This window comes from Oncorhynchus keta, chromosome 1 (genome assembly GCF_023373465.1).
Source record: "Oncorhynchus keta strain PuntledgeMale-10-30-2019 chromosome 1, Oket_V2, whole genome shotgun sequence".
Lineage (NCBI taxonomy): Eukaryota > Metazoa > Chordata > Actinopteri > Salmoniformes > Salmonidae > Oncorhynchus > Oncorhynchus keta.
The window spans coordinates 49,318,022-49,337,978 of NC_068421.1; the positions used below are offsets into that span (position 1 = coordinate 49,318,022).

At 41.2% G+C, this 19,957-nt stretch overlaps 1 protein-coding gene across 2 annotated transcripts in view; it reads right to left on the bottom strand.

The window, feature by feature from the left end:
• The window catches only part of LOC118386918 (mitofusin-1-like), a 28,974-nt gene extending 18,119 nt beyond the window's left edge, over window positions 1-10,855 (bottom strand). For both annotated transcript variants that reach the window (XM_035774935.2, XM_035774923.2), the window contains exons 1-6: window positions 10,659-10,855; window positions 9,671-9,807; window positions 9,431-9,566; window positions 6,076-6,238; window positions 5,040-5,164; window positions 2,763-2,871 (exon numbers count right to left, since the gene is read on the bottom strand). In XM_035774935.2, the coding sequence (XP_035630828.1) occupies window positions 2,763-2,871; window positions 5,040-5,164; window positions 6,076-6,238; window positions 9,431-9,566; window positions 9,671-9,791 (654 nt within the window). In that variant the 5' untranslated portion in view covers window positions 9,792-9,807; window positions 10,659-10,855. The remainder of the gene's footprint in view (window positions 1-2,762; window positions 2,872-5,039; window positions 5,165-6,075; window positions 6,239-9,430; window positions 9,567-9,670; window positions 9,808-10,658) is intronic.
• Between the last annotated feature and the right edge of the window lie 9,102 nt (window positions 10,856-19,957).

Genomic DNA, 19,957 nt, shown 5'->3' on the forward strand with positions numbered 1-19,957 from the left:
GGAGGAAACCTGGCACCATCTCTACGGTGAACAAATGTGTAAAGTACTTAAGTAAAAATACTTTTAAAGTACCACATAAGTAGTTTGTTGGGGTTTACTATTTACATTTTTGACAATTTACTTTTACTCCGCTACATTCCTAAAATAAATAATATACTTTTTATTCCATACACATCCCTTACACCCAGAAGTACTCATTACATTTTGAATGCTTAGCAGGACAGGAACATTTTCAAATTCACACATTTATCAAGAGAACATCCCTGGTCATCCCTACTGCCTCTGATCTGGTGGACTCATTAAACACAAATACTTTGTTTGTAAATTATGTCAGTGTTAGAGTGTGCCCATGGATATCAGTATATTACAAAAAGAAGAACATTGTGCTGTCTGGTTTGCTTAATATAAGAAATGTGAAATTATTTATATACTTTTACTTTGATACTTAAGTACAGTGCCTTGCGAAAGTATTCGGCCCCCTTGAACTTTGCGACCTTTTGCCACATTTCAGGCTTCAAACAAAGATATAAAACTGTATTTTTTTGTGAAGAATCAACAACAAGTGGGACACAATCATGAAGTGGAACGACATTTATTGGATATTTCAAACTTTTTTAACAAATCAAAAACTGAAAAATTGGGCGTGCAAAATTATTCAGCCCCCTGAAGTTAATACTTTGTAGCGCCACCTTTTGCTGCGATTACAGCTGTAAGTCGCTTGGGGTATGCCTATCAGTTTTGCACATCGAGAGACTGAAATTTTTTCCCATTCCTCCTTGCAAAACAGCTCGAGCTCAGTGAGGTTGGATGGAGAGCATTTGTGAACAGCAGTTTTCAGTTCTTTCCACAGATTCTCGATTGGATTCAGGTCTGGACTTTGACTTGGCCATTCTAACACCTGGATATGTTTATTTTTGAACCATTCCATTGTAGATTTTGCGTTATGTTTTGGATCATTGTCTTGTTGGAAGACAAATCTCCGTCCCAGTCTCAGGTCTTTTGCAGACTCCATCAGGTTTTCTTCCAGAATGGTCCTGTATTTGGCTCCATCCATCTTACCATCAATTTGAACCATCTTCCCTGTCCCTGCTGAAGAAAAGCAGGCCCAAACCATGATGCTGCCACCACCATGTTTGACAGTGGGGATGGTGTGTTCAGGGTGATGAGCTGTGTTGCTTTTACGCAAAACATAACGTTTTGCATTGTTGCCAAAAAGTTTAATTTTGGTTTCATCTGACCAGAGCACCTTCTTCCACATGTTTGGTGTGCCTCCCAGGTGGCTTGTGGCAAACACTTTTTATGGATATCTTTAAGAAATGGCTTTCTTCTTGCCACTCTTCCATAAAGGCCAGATTTGTGCAATATACGACTGAGTGTTGTCCTATGGACAGAGTCTCCCACCTCAGCTGTAGATCTCTGCAGTTCATCCAGAGTGATGATGGGTCTTTTGGCTGCATCTCTGATCAGTCTTCTCCTTGTATGAACTGAAAGTTTAGAGGGACGGCCAGGTCTTGGTAGATTTGCAGTGGTCTGATACTCCTTCCATTTCAATATTATCGCTTGCACAGTGCTCATTGGGATATCTTTTTGTATCCAAATCCGGCTTTAAACTTCTTCACAACAGTATCTCGGACCTGCCTGGTGTGTTCCTTGTTCTTCATGATGCTCTCTGCGCTTTTAACGGACCTCTGAGACTATCACAGTGCAGGTGCATTTATACAGAGACTTGATTACACACAGGTGGATTGTATTGATCATCATTAGTCATTTAGGTCAACATTGGATCATTCAGAGATCCTCACTGAACTTCTGGAGAGAGTTTGCTGCACTGACAGTAAAGGGGCTGAATAATTTTGCACGCCCAATTTTTCAGTTTTTGATTTGTTAAAAAATAAAAAAATAAATCCAATAAATGTCGTTCCACTTCATGATTGTGTCCCACTTGTTGTTGATTCTTCACAAAAAAATACAGTTTTATATCTTTATGTTTGAAGCCTGAAATGTGGCAATATGTCGCAAAGTTCAAGGGGGCCGAATACTTTCGCAAGGCACTGTATATTTTTGAAATTACACTTACTTTTTATACTTAAGTATATATACTTAAATACTTTTAGACTTTTTCTCAAGTAGTATTTTACTGGGCGACTCACTTTTACTTGAGTCATAAGGTATCTTTACTTTTCCTCAAATATGACAATAGGGTACTTTTTCTACCACTGATGGTGAAGCATGGTGGTGGTGGCAGCATCATGTTGTGGGGATGTTTTTCAGGGGCAGGGACTGGGAGACTAGTCAGGATCGAGAGATGAACGGAGCAAAGTAGAGAGATCCTTAAACCTGCTCCAGAACGCTCAGGACCTCAGACTGGGGCAAAGGTTCACCTTCCAACAGGACAAAGACCCTAAGCACAAAGCCAAGCATTATCGCTTTACTTGTTACCTCAATTACCTCGACTAACTTGTGCCCCCGCACATCAACACTGTACCCCCTGTATATAGTCTCGCTATTGTTATTTTATTGTTGCTCTATCATTATTTGTTATTCTCTATTTCCTTATTTATAATTGTATTTATTGTTTACTTCAGTTTATTTAGTAGATACTTTAACACTCTTATAACTGCATTGTTGGTTAAGGGCTTGTAAGTAAGCATTTCACTGTAAATTCTACACCTGTTGTATTCGGCACATGTATGAAATACAATGTGTGATTGGTCAGATCTGTCTAGGTACCACCTGGAGGATCAGCTTGTGAGCACTCTTACCGTGTTCATGAGGGTTGATTCTGAGTTTGCCACCAGCACGAAGACGTCGGCGTCCAGGCAGAAATTGTCGATCCAGCTGTCCAGCTGTGTCGTGACATCTGTCCCAGGGCTAAAGAAGATGGCGGATAGGGTTAGAAGGTCATGGTCATAACTTCTCCTAGTATTACAGTTTAGTCAACCTCTGCTTATTGATGGTCAATCCTTCCCATGGGACTTGGGACACCGGTGGATGACGGCTAATCTAGTTAGGCTATTTAACAATACTTCAGATCATACCGTATGGCATAGCTACAATTGCAATCGTCATATACAGGGACACAGGAAAGCAAAACAGATTCACGCAGGTTCACTTCTTCAGGCTTTTATCGCTGTTCAGTTGATAGGTGATCCCCATACACAGCGCATCAGTGTTTATTTGAATAAAAAATATATACAATAGTGTATATGTAGCTATAAATTTGTAAGTCGCTCTGGATAAGAGCGTCTGCTAAATGACTTAAATGTAAATGTATAAAGCCATATCTAGCTATAGTAAGACCAAGGATCAGTCACTTTAACTATACATTCATGTACATACTACCTCAATTGTGCCGACCAACCAGTGCTCCCGCACATTGGCTAACCGGGCTATCTGCATCGTGTCCCGCCACCCGCCAACCCCCCTTTTACGCCACTGCTACTCTCTGTTCATCATATATGCAGTCACTTTAACCATATCTACATGTACATACTACCTCAATCAGCCTGACTAACCGGTGTCTGTGCGTAGCCTCGCTACTTTTATAGCCTCACTACTTTTATAGCCTGTCTTTTTACTGTAGTTTTATTTCTTTACTTACATAATGTTCACCTAATACCCTTTTTTGCACTGAAAGCATTTCCTGTAAGTAAGCATTTCACGGTAATGTCTACAGCTGTTGTATTCGGCACACGTGACAAATAAACTTTGATTTGCTCTGATCGTGGACTAAAGGAAATGGGGGAGGTGAGCACGCCCCCATCCACATCGTTGGGGGCTACAGTGGAATGGGTCTTGAGATTTAAGTTCTTTGGTGTCCAAATGACTAATTACTTAAAATGGTCCACACATACGGAAACAGTCGTGAAGAAGCCACGACAGCAGCCATTCCCCCTCAGGTTTAAAAGATTTGGCATGGGCCCTCAAATCCTCAAAAAAAAAAATCTACAGTTGCACCATTGAAAGCATTTTGACTGACTGCATCACTGCTTGGTATGGCAACAGCCCTCAATCATATGGCACTACAGTGGGGGATGCAGACAGCCTAGTACATCACTGGGGCCGAGCTCCCTGCCATCCAGTGCCATTGGCACTGACCCTGTATACACTGAATATACCAAAAATTAGGAACACCTTAATATTGAGTTGCACAGCCCCATTTTTGCCCTCAAAACAACCTCAATTCATTGGGGTATGGACACTACAAGGTGTCGAAAGCATTCCACAGGGATACTGGCCCATGTTGACTCCAATGCTTCCCACAGTTGTGTCAAGTAGGCTGGATGTCATTTTGGTGGTGGACCAACAGGAAACTGTTGAGCGTGAAGAACCCAGAAGCACTGCAGTTGACACAAACCCACCATCATACCCTGTTCAAAGACACTTAAATATTTTGTCTTGCCCACTCACCCTCTAAAAGGCACACTTAGACAATCCGTCACAATTGTCTCAAGGCTTAAAAATCCTCCTTTAACCGGTCTACGCTGATTGAAGTGGCTTTAACAAGTGGCACCAATACAAATTACATTTAGCTGTGTTTTTGTAGCAACGGTGATGGTAGTTTGCAAAACAAATAACTACTGGATAGATGCAAATAATCATGATATCCTTTTGCCAGGTAAGCACAGCCTACTTTGTAGTTAACATTTCATTGAGAAGGTTTTTGGGAAAGCCTTGCCATCTATCAGAGGATTTTTCATTAGCATCATCACTAATGTGGTAGATACGCGCACAGCACATACACAGACAGGGGGAATTCTCGTTACCTCTTCATAAAGTTGCAGGAAATACCAATCACTTATGCATTCTGTTCATGTCCTAACATAAACTTGGGAAAATTAATGAATTTCCAATACATTTAGTTTATTCCCTACTAAGTTCAATACATTTTTAAACAATGTTGAATTACATTTTAAATGTCTGGTTTCTGTGATTCCGTCCGTGCTCTCCACATTGTGGATTTTATAGGGCCCTACTCTTAGGACCAGCGGTGTAAATGGAGGTCAAGTGGGGTCATTGGCAGCATTCCGTTGCCGTACCTGTCTACGAGAACCAGATCGTCTCTGAGCAGGGCACACTTGGTCTTGGGCCAAAATACTCGGACCAGGCAGCCTGCGTCCAGACTCTCGTCCATGTGCAGAGCGTGACCCAGCTGATTCACAGTCTAGAACGAGAGAAGTCGTCACAGTATCATTTACTGGATTTCAATCAATCTCAAACTTTGCTTGCCTTACAATTTGTATGTAATGTATAATGGCAGAATCAAATATAGGCATTTTTATTCCTCAAAACAACCAGAGTAGAGATGCTCTTAAATTTTAAAAAATATATATTTTTTAAACATACTGCACGTAAAGGTGAGGCATCTCTTTCCTTTAAAAAAAAATACTGTTTGATAACGCTACGGCTCTGGTCCCCCGGATGCAGATGTGAAAACAATTAATGTGTTTGAGTGTTACAATCAACTGGAGGAAAAGTATCTGCTGATTTCTTTTCTTTTTTTACAAAGGTTCTAATGGTCTCTACAGCATTTTCCAATAGACAGTGCATTATATCATGGATAATAGGTTGAGGCTGAGGGTAGCTCTAGCTTAGATCTCTGTATTATGGATATCTTCCGTACGGGATTCAAGCATGTCCATTCTTTAATGCCTTCCTTCTACCTATATTTGTCCTGTGTAAACACAGGCTTTTGTTAGGGTGTTGAAATACATAGTTTTAAAAATATTTTTCCAATGGAGTAGAAAGTTACGACTTCAAGTGTGCACTACCACTCAATATTTTTATAAATATCCTTTATTTAATGTTTACCTGTGATTGTCGTGATTTCTATAACCTTATCTAGACTAAAGTTGTTTAATGATTAATTGCTTAGTCAGAAATCGAAACGTGACAGTGAGGGTACACTTTATGAGCGGTAAAACGAGTTACTCATCTTCAAGTAACTCAATCAGGTAGCCCAATTCCAACCTCACTGAGGATGTATTGCCTAGTATATGAGTGGTAATAAGAGCTAGCCTAATCTTCCATGCATCTAGGCCTAAGCCAATATATCCACATCTCCGGTGAACTTACCTTGATGCTCTTCTCCTCCTCGGAGCCCTCGGTCTTGAGGTAGGCGTGGTCTGCGTCCGTTCCCTCCACACTCAGGAAGCAGTTGGTGGTGTGACCCATGCCACTGGGCAGCACCCGGTCCCTCAGCATGGCATTGACCACTGTACTCTTCCCATTACTCGTCCTAGGCACAGACGATCATGTAAGAGGAAGTCTAACTACCTTGCTTTTACCTCATACATATAATCTCAAAGAATGTTTAAATAAAATTGGTTACTTTTATTATTATTTTATTAGGGTTTTTTTTTAAACTGCTTTGTTGGTTAAGGTGCTTGTAAGTAAGCATTTCAGTGTAAGGTGAAGATTACCACACCTGTTGTATTCGGCGCATGTGACAAATAAGATTTGATTTGAAATCATTATTACAGAAATGTTGGCCAGATGTGATTTACTGGATTATGAATAGGCAATCATGTCATGATGAATCTTGTCAAATTCCTAAAATAAATAATAATAGTTTGTGGTAGTGCATCCCGCAAAAAAATAGCGCACCTTGCGGTAATACCGTATAACCCGGTATGAAAATCTGGATACCGCCCATCCCTAAAGTCAGTGCCGGTTCTTGCCATTCTGCCTCCATAGGCAAGACCAAAAAATGAAACCCCTCGCAAAATTAGAATAGTCCCAGTAAGCAAAATGACGTTGAAAAGTCGTCTAAAATACTTATTTTCCAGACGTTGAAGAGGTTCGATTTAGGCTCTGAATGAAAGGTGGAAAGGTATTTTCCGTGTGTTTAAAATACATATTTTCTAGAATGTTGAAAAGGCATATTTTCCTGAATTTGAAAATTACTTCTTTTTAAGAAGTTGAAAAATACATATTTTCCGGAAGTTGAAATCAGGGTCACTTTCGGTACTGAAAGAAAGTTGAAAATAAGTAATTTATAGACGTCTATGTTTGGGCCAAATTAAGGCTGGTCCAGACCGGGAAAAAAAATTGAACAAAAGATAGACATCTATGATGGACCGGACCAAAAATCTATGTCCGTGGATGCGGAATCGAGGTCGGTGCGGAACTGCACCAAAAAAACAAAACCAAAAGGCATCTGTCCGTGCTTACTGAGGTGTAGCCTACCATGTCGACATGCAATGGAATTTTGTGGTAAACCCATAATTTGTAAAACAGGCCATTGCATTGGCTTTATTAGTCCTGATTCTTGTGACTAATCAAGTTGGCTATTTAAGCACTGAACAAGCCTATTTGCACAGCGGGAAATGCGAAAGTATTTTTAAATGATTTTTTTTTTTACAAATTTGAAACCCTTGATCATGACAATGAGGTGAAACTCCTGAACAACAGTTGTGATTGTCCATTTCACTTTGACCTGTCCTGTTTTTAGGATATGTTGCTTTGTTAACATGACAGCTCATTTTTTGGGGGGGATTGAGCTCCATTTAGGTTAGACTACTTGATCGGAGAAACCAGCATGATGTAAAAAGTGTCCGTGTCATTACATTGTCATACATTTTATCTCTAGCCTGTATGCTACAGAAAAGACCACATACTCTTTCTACCATTTCCTATATCTGCTACATGATTGTCATTTTTGACTGAACGTTGGTGGAGTGCTGCAGAGATGAGTCTCTCCAACAGCACCCTGGAGAGGCATGCTGGGAATGGACAAGCAAAATATTTTGTGCCCCTGCCTTTGACAATGTGGGCACTGCTTATCAGAGCGCTCACCTAAAAAGCCCTTATGCCACTAGATGAAAGAAATTGTCATGGTTTTTGTTCAGAATTGTGAGGTTTTATGTGTTGTTGGAGGTACGTCTTAGTCAGTTTAGCTCAGAAAATGCTGCCCTCGTCAATCTGCCAAATCCTGCCTAATGAGCGGACCGGCCGTGCCCAAAATATGCTTCAATAAACCAGCAATAAAAAGGAAACCGAGTCGCACGTCACATTTTCTTCATTATCCTCAATTAGCAATGCTGAAAGCGTGGGAAATAAGCATCTACTACAGCACAACACAGTGCTTTGTATCCATGGTGTAATGAGAATAATCTAAACGGATTAATAAAAGCAAAACTCAATATCATGATGCATTGATCTCTTAACTGCGGCTGTCTGTTATCTACCCATATTTATGTTTTAGTCTCTAAGCTGTGTACTACGGATTTGACAAACGGATCATTTTGCTTCAAGTTTAAAAAATTGTCCAGAAAAAAAATGTGTCAATTTACAATGCGGAATAATGGACCGATTACTTATGTATGACCGCTAAGGCAGGGCAATTAAGTTACATCTACCACAACCCTTTACAGACATAGAACGCAGCTACAGTAAAATGTTGATTGCGACAATTGATAACTTTTCAGACAATTTTTTAAAAAGTGCTGCATCAGGTCTGTACATGTTCAGACAGTAGAATTCTGCTCCAGCGTAAAGTAATCTTTTTCATGACAACAATAAACGTTGCTGACTGATGTGCTGCTGTGTTGTTTTTTAATGCATTTTTTTTATAGCATGGTAGCTAGATGTGTTTTATTTCTACTAAATGTTTTGGTAAATCACAGTATTTAACTGTTTCGGGAGGTAGAGGTCTGCGAGCAGCAGCTTACAATTATTTGATAGACAGTTCTGGTTGCCTATTGATGGACTTTAGTCCTGCTTCAGAAGCGACATTCCTTTACAGATAAGTAAAATGTCTGTTAATATCACCAGAGGTTTCGTGTCCGCATTTAACAAACTGTAGTGTAGCCTACCTTAACAGACAGACAAACACACCGTTTCCGAGGCCCTTTCAAGCGGCCACATTCCATTATGTCTGAAAAGCGTAATTGATACAGGCTACCAGTAGCCTACTGTAATTTTATGAGGCAAAAATGAAGTAGGCTACCCTGTGCTCACAAGACTGGCCCGAAGACATCGGTGCCATGAATAGGATAGGATATTCTACACACAACAGACTAAAGACTGAACACACAATTGCATCCTTAGCAGGCAGGCCAGCAAGAGGGAGAGAGGCAGAAGAAGGCAGAAACGCACTCATATTTTGGTCATCTGCATCTCACAATGGCTCGTCTTGCACGCTTTCCAAATTCACCAAGTAGCCTAAAGTTCGCCTCTTCCTCTCTGGTTTTACTTGAATTACACAACTTCCCCAGGCCTTTATATCCTATCGGCTATAACACAAAAAATAATATGTTTTGTGATAACTGAATTGTGATTTTAATTATCTGGGGAATAAAACAAAAACTTTATGTTTTTTTACTTAAAGTTAAGGATCCGAACTTCGCTTAAAATGTTCACACCCCTACTGTGTACACTAACCTCAAACTAAGCACATGCAAAACAGCATCCGACTACACTTATTTACCTGCCAAAGAAGGCCACCTTCATGTGTCTGCGTGCAAGCACATCTTTGATAGTTTGCAGTTTGCCAGCATACGCCTGAATCTCCTCCTGTTGGTCACGACTTGCAATGTTCTCCAAGGCTTCATTCTGACACGTTTCTGACAATCACACAAGGAAAAGTGAAAAGAGAACAGTGTATTAATTAGCCTACTTTGGAATTCAAAATGTTGCCAACATACCTGATTTACTATACACAACTCACCTTCTACAAATGCTGAGCCTTCCTTCACATACTCCAGCAGTTGCTCAAACACATCACCGATCTTCTTTTTGGCCACTACAAAGCGTTTGAGTGGAGAGAAGTTCCCCTGAGCTGAATCCATGCTTCAGCTTTCTGACCTTGGGGAAAGCATGCCAATTACAAAAGGTGGAATGTGTGTCATACTTTGTGCACTATCAAGTGGCACCACATATCAAGCTATACAATAGGGACATGTCTGTTACATGACATATTCAATAGCCCTAGTGTGTGCCTTAACCAGGACAAATGCTAGAAAGAACATATTGTCATTACTTTCATACAGGAACACACAGCTTGCTAAGTGAAATGTAGACCACGACAACTTCAAAATAGCTACAAAAATTCAAATGTAAACCTTCATGAGTCGTATACATGTGACTATTCATTGCATGTACGTGGAGAAAACGTGCTTGCGTCCCCAGAAACATTTGCAACTAGTGTTGTGTTATGAAAGCTAATAGACCGAAGTATGAAACAGTTGGCTAGCTACTGTACTTGTCTGGCTAGCAAATATATATATCTTTTTTTAAACACTGCGGTTGGCTACAAAACATCTCATCAGTAGACAGCATTACCAGCTAGTTAAAGCACGAGTAAGTTAATCGTACACCGGCAAGACAGATATTGTATGACACATGTCAACAAACATATTTAGCTGAAACTGGCTAGCTAACGTTAGTTAGCTACTATATACTAGCTAGTTGCACTGTTAGCTAACTAGCTAGCAAGTACGTAGCGGAAACAAACTACACAAGAGTGACATTTCTTTACATAAACTGTTATTTGTTATATCACATTACTAGCTAACTAGCAACTTCGTGTATTATTGAAATGCATCGGTTTTGTAACGCGTGTCGTGGCATGGTCTCGTGTCAGGTATCTACTGTAACGTAGCTATAGTTAGCTACTTTCATGTATAATGATGTTAGTCCATTGAATTTTCCCTTACCACAACTTCAGGCGAGATGACCAAAGTTACCTTTTCATACCACAGACTGGGGTAAATCCTCTTGCCGAAAATGAATGGTCAATATTTGGTCAAGGTACTAAGGTCGCCAGCTAACCTTTCATTTGTTATTCGTGTCTCAGACAGCAGCAGCTCCTCGCAGCCAGAGCAAAGGGGCGGGGCTATAGATCAACGCGTTGATGTGTGACCAATCAATGGCTAATAAAATGTTGACAACCCCTTAGTGTACCCTCTTCCAGGGTTGCCAGGTCAGAATAAATTTCTAGCCCATTGACCAAAAAAAACCTGTCCAACCATTAACTTCTGGTGTTGACCCTAGACTATAGCACTCAATATTTCAATAGGATACCTCATAATTATCAACATTCCAAGTTTAGGAGTCAGAACTCATCACCGTGGTATATGGTCTGATATATATATATATAAAATGCTCATCGAGAGGCGGCGCTCCTAGTGGCCTCATTTCTACCAGTATGTTACATGTGCAACTAGAGGAAAAAAACAAAGCTCCCCTTGCCCTCCGTTTGGAAAATCTGACAATAACTCTATCCTCATGATTCCTGCTTACAAATAAAAACTAAAGCAGGAAGCACCAGTGACTCGCTCAATATGGAAGTGGTCAGATGACGCAGATGCTAAGCTACAGGACTTGTTTTGCTAGCACAGTCTGGAATATGTTCCGGGATTCTTCCGATGGCATTGAGGAGTACACCACATCAGTCACTGGCTTCATCAAAAAGTGCATTGATGACATCGTCCCCACAGTGACCATATGTACATACCCCAACCAGAAGCCATGGATTACATCCACTCTGAGCTAAAGGGTATAGCTGCCGCTTTAAGGAGTGGGACTCTAACCCGGACGCTTATAAGAAATCCCGCTATGCCCGCTGACGAACCATCAAACAGACAAAGTGTCAATAAAGGACTAAGATTGAATCATACTACACCAGCTCTGACACTCGTTGGATGTGGCAGGGGTTGCAAACTATTACAGACTACAATGGGAAACACAGCCGCGAGCTGCCAGTGACAAATTCCTATCTGACGAGCTAAATGACTTCTATGCTCGCTTCGAGGCAAGCAACACTGAAGCATGCATGAGAGTACCAACTGTTCCGGATGACTGTGTGATCATGCTCTAGGTAGCCGATGTGAGTAAGACCTTTAAACAGGTCAACATTCACAAGGCCGCAGGGCCAGATGGATTACCAGGACGTGTACTCCGAGCATGCGCTGACCAACAGGCAAGTGTCTTCACTGACATGTTCAACCTCTCCCTGACCGAGTCTGTAATACCAACATGTTTCAAGTAGATTATGATTTTTTTCAATGCCGATACCAATACCGATTATTGGAGGACCAAAAAAAGCTGAAACCAATTAATCGGCCGATTTTTATATATATATTTGTAATAATGACAATTACAACAATAGTGAATGAACACTTGTATTTTAACTTAATATAATACATAAATAACATCAATTTAATCTCAAATAAATAATGAAACATGTTCAATTTGGTTTAAATAACGCAAAACACAGTGTTGGAGAAGAAAGTAAAAGTGCAATATGTGCCATGTAAAAAGCTAACGTTTAAGTTCCTTGCTCAGAACATGAGAACATATAAAAGCTGATGGTTCGTTTTAACATGAGTCTTCAATATTCCCAGTTAAGAAGTTTTAGGTTGTAGTTATTATAGCAATTATAGGAATATTTATCTTTATACCATTTGTATTTCATATTCCTTTTACTATTGAATGTTTTTATAGGCACTATAGTATTTCCAGCCTAATCTCGGGAGTTGATAGGCTTGAAGTCATAAACAGCGCTGTGCTTCAAGCATTGCTATGAGCTGCTGACAAACGCAGGAAAGTAATGTCACGACCTGGCCATAGAGAGGCTTTTATTCTCTAATTTGGGTAGGCCAGGGTGCGACTAGGGTGGGTATTGTAATTTCTTTATTTCTATGTTTTCTGTTTCTATGTTTTGGCCGGGTATGGTTCTCAATCAGGGACAGCTGTCTATCGTTGTCTCTGATTGGGAATCATACTTAGGCAGCCTGTTTTTCCACCTTTGTTGTGGCTAGTTGACTTTGTTAGTGGCACTATAGCCCTAGTAAGCGTCATGGTGGTGCTTTGGGTCTTGGTTTGTTGGTAAGTGGGGCAAAGAAGTGGTGGCTGACTAAATACTTTTTTTGCCCCATTGTACATCGGCTACGGAGAGCGTGATCACACAGTCATCCGGAACAGTGCATATGTTCCTCTACCTCTCCAGAGTGATAGTAGGCTAATTACTAGAGAGACACTGGAGTAGATCTACTGTGGATAATATTGTGACTTGCTTTATCTGGCACATTCTGCAAGAAGTTTTTGTTTGCAATTTTTGTTGTTGTTGAAAAGTAGAGGAGCAGAAGAAAAGTGTGCACCTAGACTTTTGACAATGCTTCTAGAAGTAGGTATACATATTAAAGGTGCTACACTAGGGGAATTGCAACAGCACTTAAAACTAATATCCCCCTTCCCCCACATCCAATTTCCTGTAAAATGGCAGAGACTCGCACTTGAGCTTTTTACTTTTGGTCCACCAGCTTTTTTATTTTTATTTATTATTTTTATTTTTCACCCCTTTTCTCTCCCCAATTTCATGGTATCCAATTGGTAGTAGTTACAGTCTTGTCTCATCGCTGCAACTCCCGTACATGCTCGGGAGAGGCGAAGGTCGAGAGCCATGCGTCCTCCAAAACACAACCCAACCAAGCCACACTGCTTCTTGACACAATGCCCATCCAACCCGAAAGCCAGCCGCACCAATGTGTTGGAGGAAACACCGTAGCTCTGGTGACCGTGTCGGCGTGCACTGTGCCCGACCTGCCACAGGAGTCGCTAGTGCGGGGATGAGACAAGGATATCCCTGCCAGCCAAACACTCCCTAACCCAGACGACGCTGGGCCAATTGTGCGCCGCCCCATGGGCCTCCCGGTTGCGGCCGGCTGCGACAGAGCCTGGACTTGAACCCAGAATCTCTAGTGGCACAGCTAGCACTGCGATGCAGTGCCTTAGACCACTGCATCACTCAGGAGGCCCCAGTCCACCAGCTTTAAACATCTGTAAAAGCAAACATTTAGAAGGTACAATGATTCCCTACTCTATTCAGTGTTTGTTATCTCACATATAAACTGAAATTGAGCAAATGACAGTGATTTTCACTAAATAACACAGACACAAAGTCAAAACAGATTTCCCATTTTGACAGCTGATGCCTCTCCGGCAGCAGAAATCAATACGTCAATATCACAGCCAAGCACAACACTGGCGGGAAAGTAATACTGTGAAACACTATCATTCCACTATTACTGCAGGTATATTATGGACATTTTCTGAAATTATATAATTTTATAAAAATATAAATAAATCATATCTGTAGCACCTTTTATAATTTTCACCTTCATTTTGAACTGGCCTAGGCAGCTGAAAGTGGGCGCTAGATCTGCACTATGTTTACATGCACACCTATATCCTGTTATTATTCGGGATACTCAAGTATTCTGTTTTTGAGTTGACACATATAAACATCATATCCTGTTTCCAATAAACCCCAAAAGCTTGTATTCCGGTTATGAGAAACCCGGATAAGATACCTTGGATATGCTGATCTTAGATGGAATACTGTGGCATGTAAACATCTTATCCCGTTTACTATAGTTTTTTTGCAGTCTGCACAGGCTCAGTTTCACATATCATGTGTATTGTGTGTTTTCATCTGATTGACAAACACATCTTACCTGCGCAGTTCGATCCACCATAATTCCATAATAAATACTTTTCCTGATACTCAGTACTGGACCATATATCATACTGGCTACTTTCACCCCTAATTAAGATGACTGTCATGACGTGCCCTGGGGAGAGGATAATAGCCCCCACTCTTCCTCTCTCTCTTTCTCCACAGTTTTATGATTTAACGACAGGTCGTACATTCCTGGTAGGGACCCTCTCCCCCTTTGGACATGCAGTATTGAGGGAGAGAGAGAGAGAAAGAACAAAGATCTTGACTTGGCCAAACTTCGAATCTCCAAAATGGGAGAATTAAATAAGATCTCTACATTTGAGAATGTGGGAATGGTCCGTGGACACTTAAGGGACAGGTATGACGAGTGAGTTTCATTTGGTGATCTCATGAGGGACAGGAAACACGCATCACGGTATCTCTTAAAGTGTACATTTCCCAGCTGTCAGGTTTACATCTGAATATTGTGAAACTTATGTGATTAAACATGAAACTATTTGTGAAAAGTTGTAGTGTCATATTAACCTTCTAAATGAGTTACAGATTTTCATGTAAAGGTAAACTAGTCAGTGGCCACACCCCCGTGAGCCCAGACATGACATTAGGCGTTTTAGGACCGCCCTTTTCTCTGAAGAGGATAAAACCCACTACAGAAGAAATTCACACCAGACCAAAACATGACAGGTGACGCTGGTGTGTAAAGTGGTTTAAACTACAAAATACCAAAGAGACCCTTGGTAAGCCGGACGTCTCGAATGGTTAAGAAGATTAGAAAACATGTAGCTAAAGCTACGTGTGAAATGGTTTAAAACTACAAGAACGGAGACCAAACAGCTGTAGTTTGGCTACACGGCTGGAAATGGTGAGACAGTTGATCACTACAGAATAAGAGCAAATCTTAGACACATAATTACTAGTCTGCATAAATGACCTAAACCTAGAACGAGAATACAGACAACTGCCGAAGCATCTATTCTATGAACAAAAGATTGTGACTTCAATGAAAGTTAACCAGAGACTCTGATGAACCCTACAGGACAATTGAGGATTCCAACAGAGAAGACGACAATGACATACGGGCGTAAATATATATACATTGCAATTATTCTCTAATGAGCTCATTCTCCAATGAGCGTTCATGTGCAAAGGATTAACATTTTAATTAATATAATTATAGACTGTGTGTTATGAATCCATTTTGTCTTTCCCGCTCTTTCTCAGTCCCACCCCTTTCCTTTTTTTCTACCAAGCTGTCATATCGGCTTAGCCCACTAGGGACTTTTCTATCATTGTTAGTAACCAATATCTATGGGTTGTTATGTATTTCTGTGATTATTTAGTTAGTAAATAAACAATTAAGCCAATTTGTATATTGCTGATTCATTATGGAAACTAGGGTTCGTGCAGATAACCAAGAATTTTGCAACATTCAGATGAGACTGATAGAAGGTAAAGAATAATTAATGACTGATGACTGAAATGTAAGAGATCTTTCACCTGTCCTTGTTATTGTCTCCACCCTCTCCAGGTGTCGCTTATTTTCCCTGGTGTCTTTATCCCTGTGTTTCCTGTCTCTCTGTTCCAGTTCGTCTTGTATGTTTGTATGTCAACCAACACGTTTTTCCCCATACTCCTTTTTCTATTCTCTTTTGCCTAGTCCTCCTGGTTTTGACCCTTGCCTGTTTTCTGGACTCCATTCCCGCCTGCCTGACCATTCTGCCTGCCCTGACCTCGAGCCTGCTTGCCTTTCGGTACCTACTGGACTCAGAACTGGTTTTGACTTTGCCTGTACACGACCATTCTCTTGCCTAACCCTTTTTGGATTAATAAACATCTAAGACTCCAACCATCTGCCTCTTGTCACGTTCTGACCTTAGTTCCTTTGATTTGTCTTTGTTTTAGTATGTTCAGGGCGTGAGTTGGGTGGGTTGTCTATGTTCCGTTTTCTATGTTGTGTTTGCGTTTGGCCTGGTACGGTTCTCAATCAGAGGCAGGTGTCGTTAGTTGTCTCTAATTGAGAATCATACTTAGGTAGCCTTTTCCCACTTGTGTTTCGTGGGTGTTTATTCTCTGTGTCTGTGTGTTCCACACGGAACTGTTTCGGTTGGTTATTTCACGTGTCGTTTATCGTTCTTTTTCAGTGTTCGCTTGTTTTAATAAAGAGCATGAACACCTCCGATCCTTACTACTCCTCCTCGTTGGAGGAGGAGGAAGACAGCCGTTACACCTCCTGTGTCTGCATCTGGGTCTCGCCTTGTGCCCTTATAAGATCTTGAGATCTCTAAGAGTTCATTCAGAAGACCGAACTCCTCAAATAAACTTCTCTGTGGTGCCCTAGATCATTAATGAGTAAATTGTTGCATGATTTAATTAAATCACATAATCAATTAAACATTAGGTAATGGATTTGATAAAATAGCATGTCATCACATTAAGGATACTAAAGACACGTCACAACTTTCTGCTTTTGGTAAGGCCATTTGTTTGTCAACTATATTTACAGTGCTTTGCGAAAGTATTCGGCCCCCTTGAACTTTGCGACCTTTTGCCACATTTCAGGCTTCAAACATAAAGATATAAAACTGTATTTTCTTTGTGAAGAATCAACAACAAGTGGGACACAATCATGAAGTGGAACGACATTTATTGGATATTTCAAACTTTTTTAACAAATCAAAAACGGAAAAATTGGGCGTGCAAAATTATTCTTGGTGATATTTTTGACCTTCCTGTGACGTCGGGTGCTATAGGTGTGTCCTGGAGGGCAGGTAGCTTGCGTTGTGCAGACCGCACCACCCTCTGGAGGGGCTTGTGATTGTGCATCTGTAAAAGTTTGTGAGGGTTTTAGGTGACAAGCCAAATGTCTTCAGCCTCCTGAGGTTGAAGAGGCGCTGTTCCACCTTCTTCACTACACTGTCTGCGTGGGAGGGTACTATGCTGTTGAATGCTAAGCTGTAATCAATGAACAGCATTCTTACAGAGGTATTCCTCTTGTCCAGATGAAATAGGGCAGTGTGCAGTGTGAATGCGATTGCGTCGTCTGTGGACCTATTGGGGCGGTATGCAAATATATTTTATTTATTGAACCTTTATTTAACTAGGCAAGTCAGTTAAGACCAAATTCTTATTTACAATGACGGCCTAAACGGGGAACAGTGCCTTGTTCAGTGGCAAAACGACAGCTCGGAATAGGTCTACTGTGGCAGGTAAGGTGGAGGTGATATGATCCTTGACTAGTCTCTCAAAGCACTTCATGATGACAGAAGTGAGTGCCTTCTTGGGTACAGGGACAATGGTGGCCATCTTGAATTATGTAGGGACAGCAGACTGGGACAGGGAGAGATTGAAAATGTCCGTAAACACATCAGCCAGCTGGTCTGCGCATGCTCTGAGGACGCGGCTAGGCATACCATCTGGGCCAGCAGCCTTGCTTGGGTTAACACGTTTAAATGTCTTACTCACGTCGGCTAAGGAGAAGGAGAGGCGGGACCCGCAGTCCTTAGTAGCGTGCCGTGTCGGGGGCACTGTATTATCCTCAAAGCGGGCAAAGAAGGTGTTTAGTTTGTCTGGAAGCAAGACGGTGTCTGTGACATGGCTGGTTTTCTTTTTGTAGTCAGTGATTGCCTGTAGACCCTGCCGCATATGTCTCGTGTCTGAGCCGTTGAACTGCGACTCCACTTTGTTCCTATACCGACATTTTGCTTGTTTGATTGCATTGCGGAATGAAATAACTACATTATAATCGGCCATATTCCCAGTCCATCTTTCCATGGTTAAATGCGATGGTTCGCCCTTTCAGTTTTGCGCGAATGTCGCCATCTATACACGGTTTCTGGTTAGGGTAGGTTTTAATAGTCACAGTGGGTACAACATCTCCAATGTGCTTCTATATGAACTCACTCACTGAATCAGCGTATAAATCAATGTTATTCTCTGAGGCTGCCCGGAACATTTCCCAGTCTGCATGTTCAAAACAATTTTGAAGCGTGGATTCCGATTGGTCAGAACAGCATTGAATAGTTCTTGTCATGGGAACATCCTGTTAGAGTTTCTGCCTACAGGACGGTAGTTGGAAAATGGAGTCGTCGTCAGATTTGCCGAAGGGAGGGCGGGGGAGGGCCTTGTATGCATCGCGGAAGTTAAAGTAGCAGTGATCCACTGTATTACCCGCACAAGTGCTACAATGAATATGCTGGTAGAATTTAGGTAGCCTTGTTCTCAAATTTGCTTTGTTAAAATCCTCAGCTACAATAAATGAAGCCTCAGGATATATGGTTTCCAGTTTGCATAGAGTCCAGTGAAGTTGCTTTAGGGCCGTTGTAGTATCGGCTTGAGGGGGGATATACACGGCTGTGACAATCACTGACGATAATTCTTTTTGGAGATAATATGGTCTGCATTTAATTGTAAGGAATTCTAGGTCAGGTAAACAAAAGGACATTTCTGTATGTTGTTACGATTACACCATGAGTCGTTAATCATGAAGCATACACCGCCACCCTTCTTCTTCCCAGAGAGATGTTTATTTCTGTCGGCGCAACGCATGAAGAATCCCGGTGGCTGTACAGACTCCGACAACATATCCTGAGAGCCATGTTTCCGTGAAACAGAGAATGTTGTAATCTTTGATGTCTCTCTGGAAAGAAACCCTTGCCCTAATTTTGTCTACCTTGTTGTCTAGAGACTGGACATTGGTGAGTAATATACTCGGAAGTGGTTGGTGGTGTGCACACCTTTGAAGTCTGACCAGGAGGTCGTTATGTCTACCTCTTCTGCGGCGACGTTTTTTTGGGTCGGCCTCTGGGGTTAGACCCAATGCCCTGGGTGGTGGTGCGAACAAAATATCCACGTATAAGTCATATTCCTGGTCGTAATGTTGGTAAGTTGACGTTGCTCTGATATCCAATAGTTCTTCCCGGCTGTATGTAATAACATTTAAGATTTTCTGGGCTAACAATGTAAGAAATAATACATTAATAAAATAATAAATACTGCATAGTTTCCTAAGGACTAGAAGCTAGGCGACCATATGTTGGCATCATCTTGCTTGTGGTTGAAATACTGTCTACTTGCATAGTGTCAAAGAATGCATTACACAGGCGTTGCATTTTCTCAAGAGATGCTGAAAGAAAGAAATTACATTTCTCCACTGCTGTTCCCGAGACAAAATTAACATGTTTGGTTTCTGTTTCAGCTTAGTCTGGTTTTCAATCAGAGGCAGGTGTCGTTAGTTGTCTCTGATTGAGAATCATACTTAGGTAGCCTGGGTTTCACTTTTGAATTGTGGGTGTTTGTTTCCGTGTGAGTGTTTGTCGCCACACGGCACTGTTTCGGTTTTGTAATTCACGTCATCGTTTATTGTTTTTGTTCGAGTGTTCATTTGTCTTTATTAAAATACATTATGGACACTTACCACGCTGCACCTTGGTCCGATCGATCCTTCTTCCACCCAAGACAACCGTTAAAGTGGGCAGGATATCAAAGATGCATGTT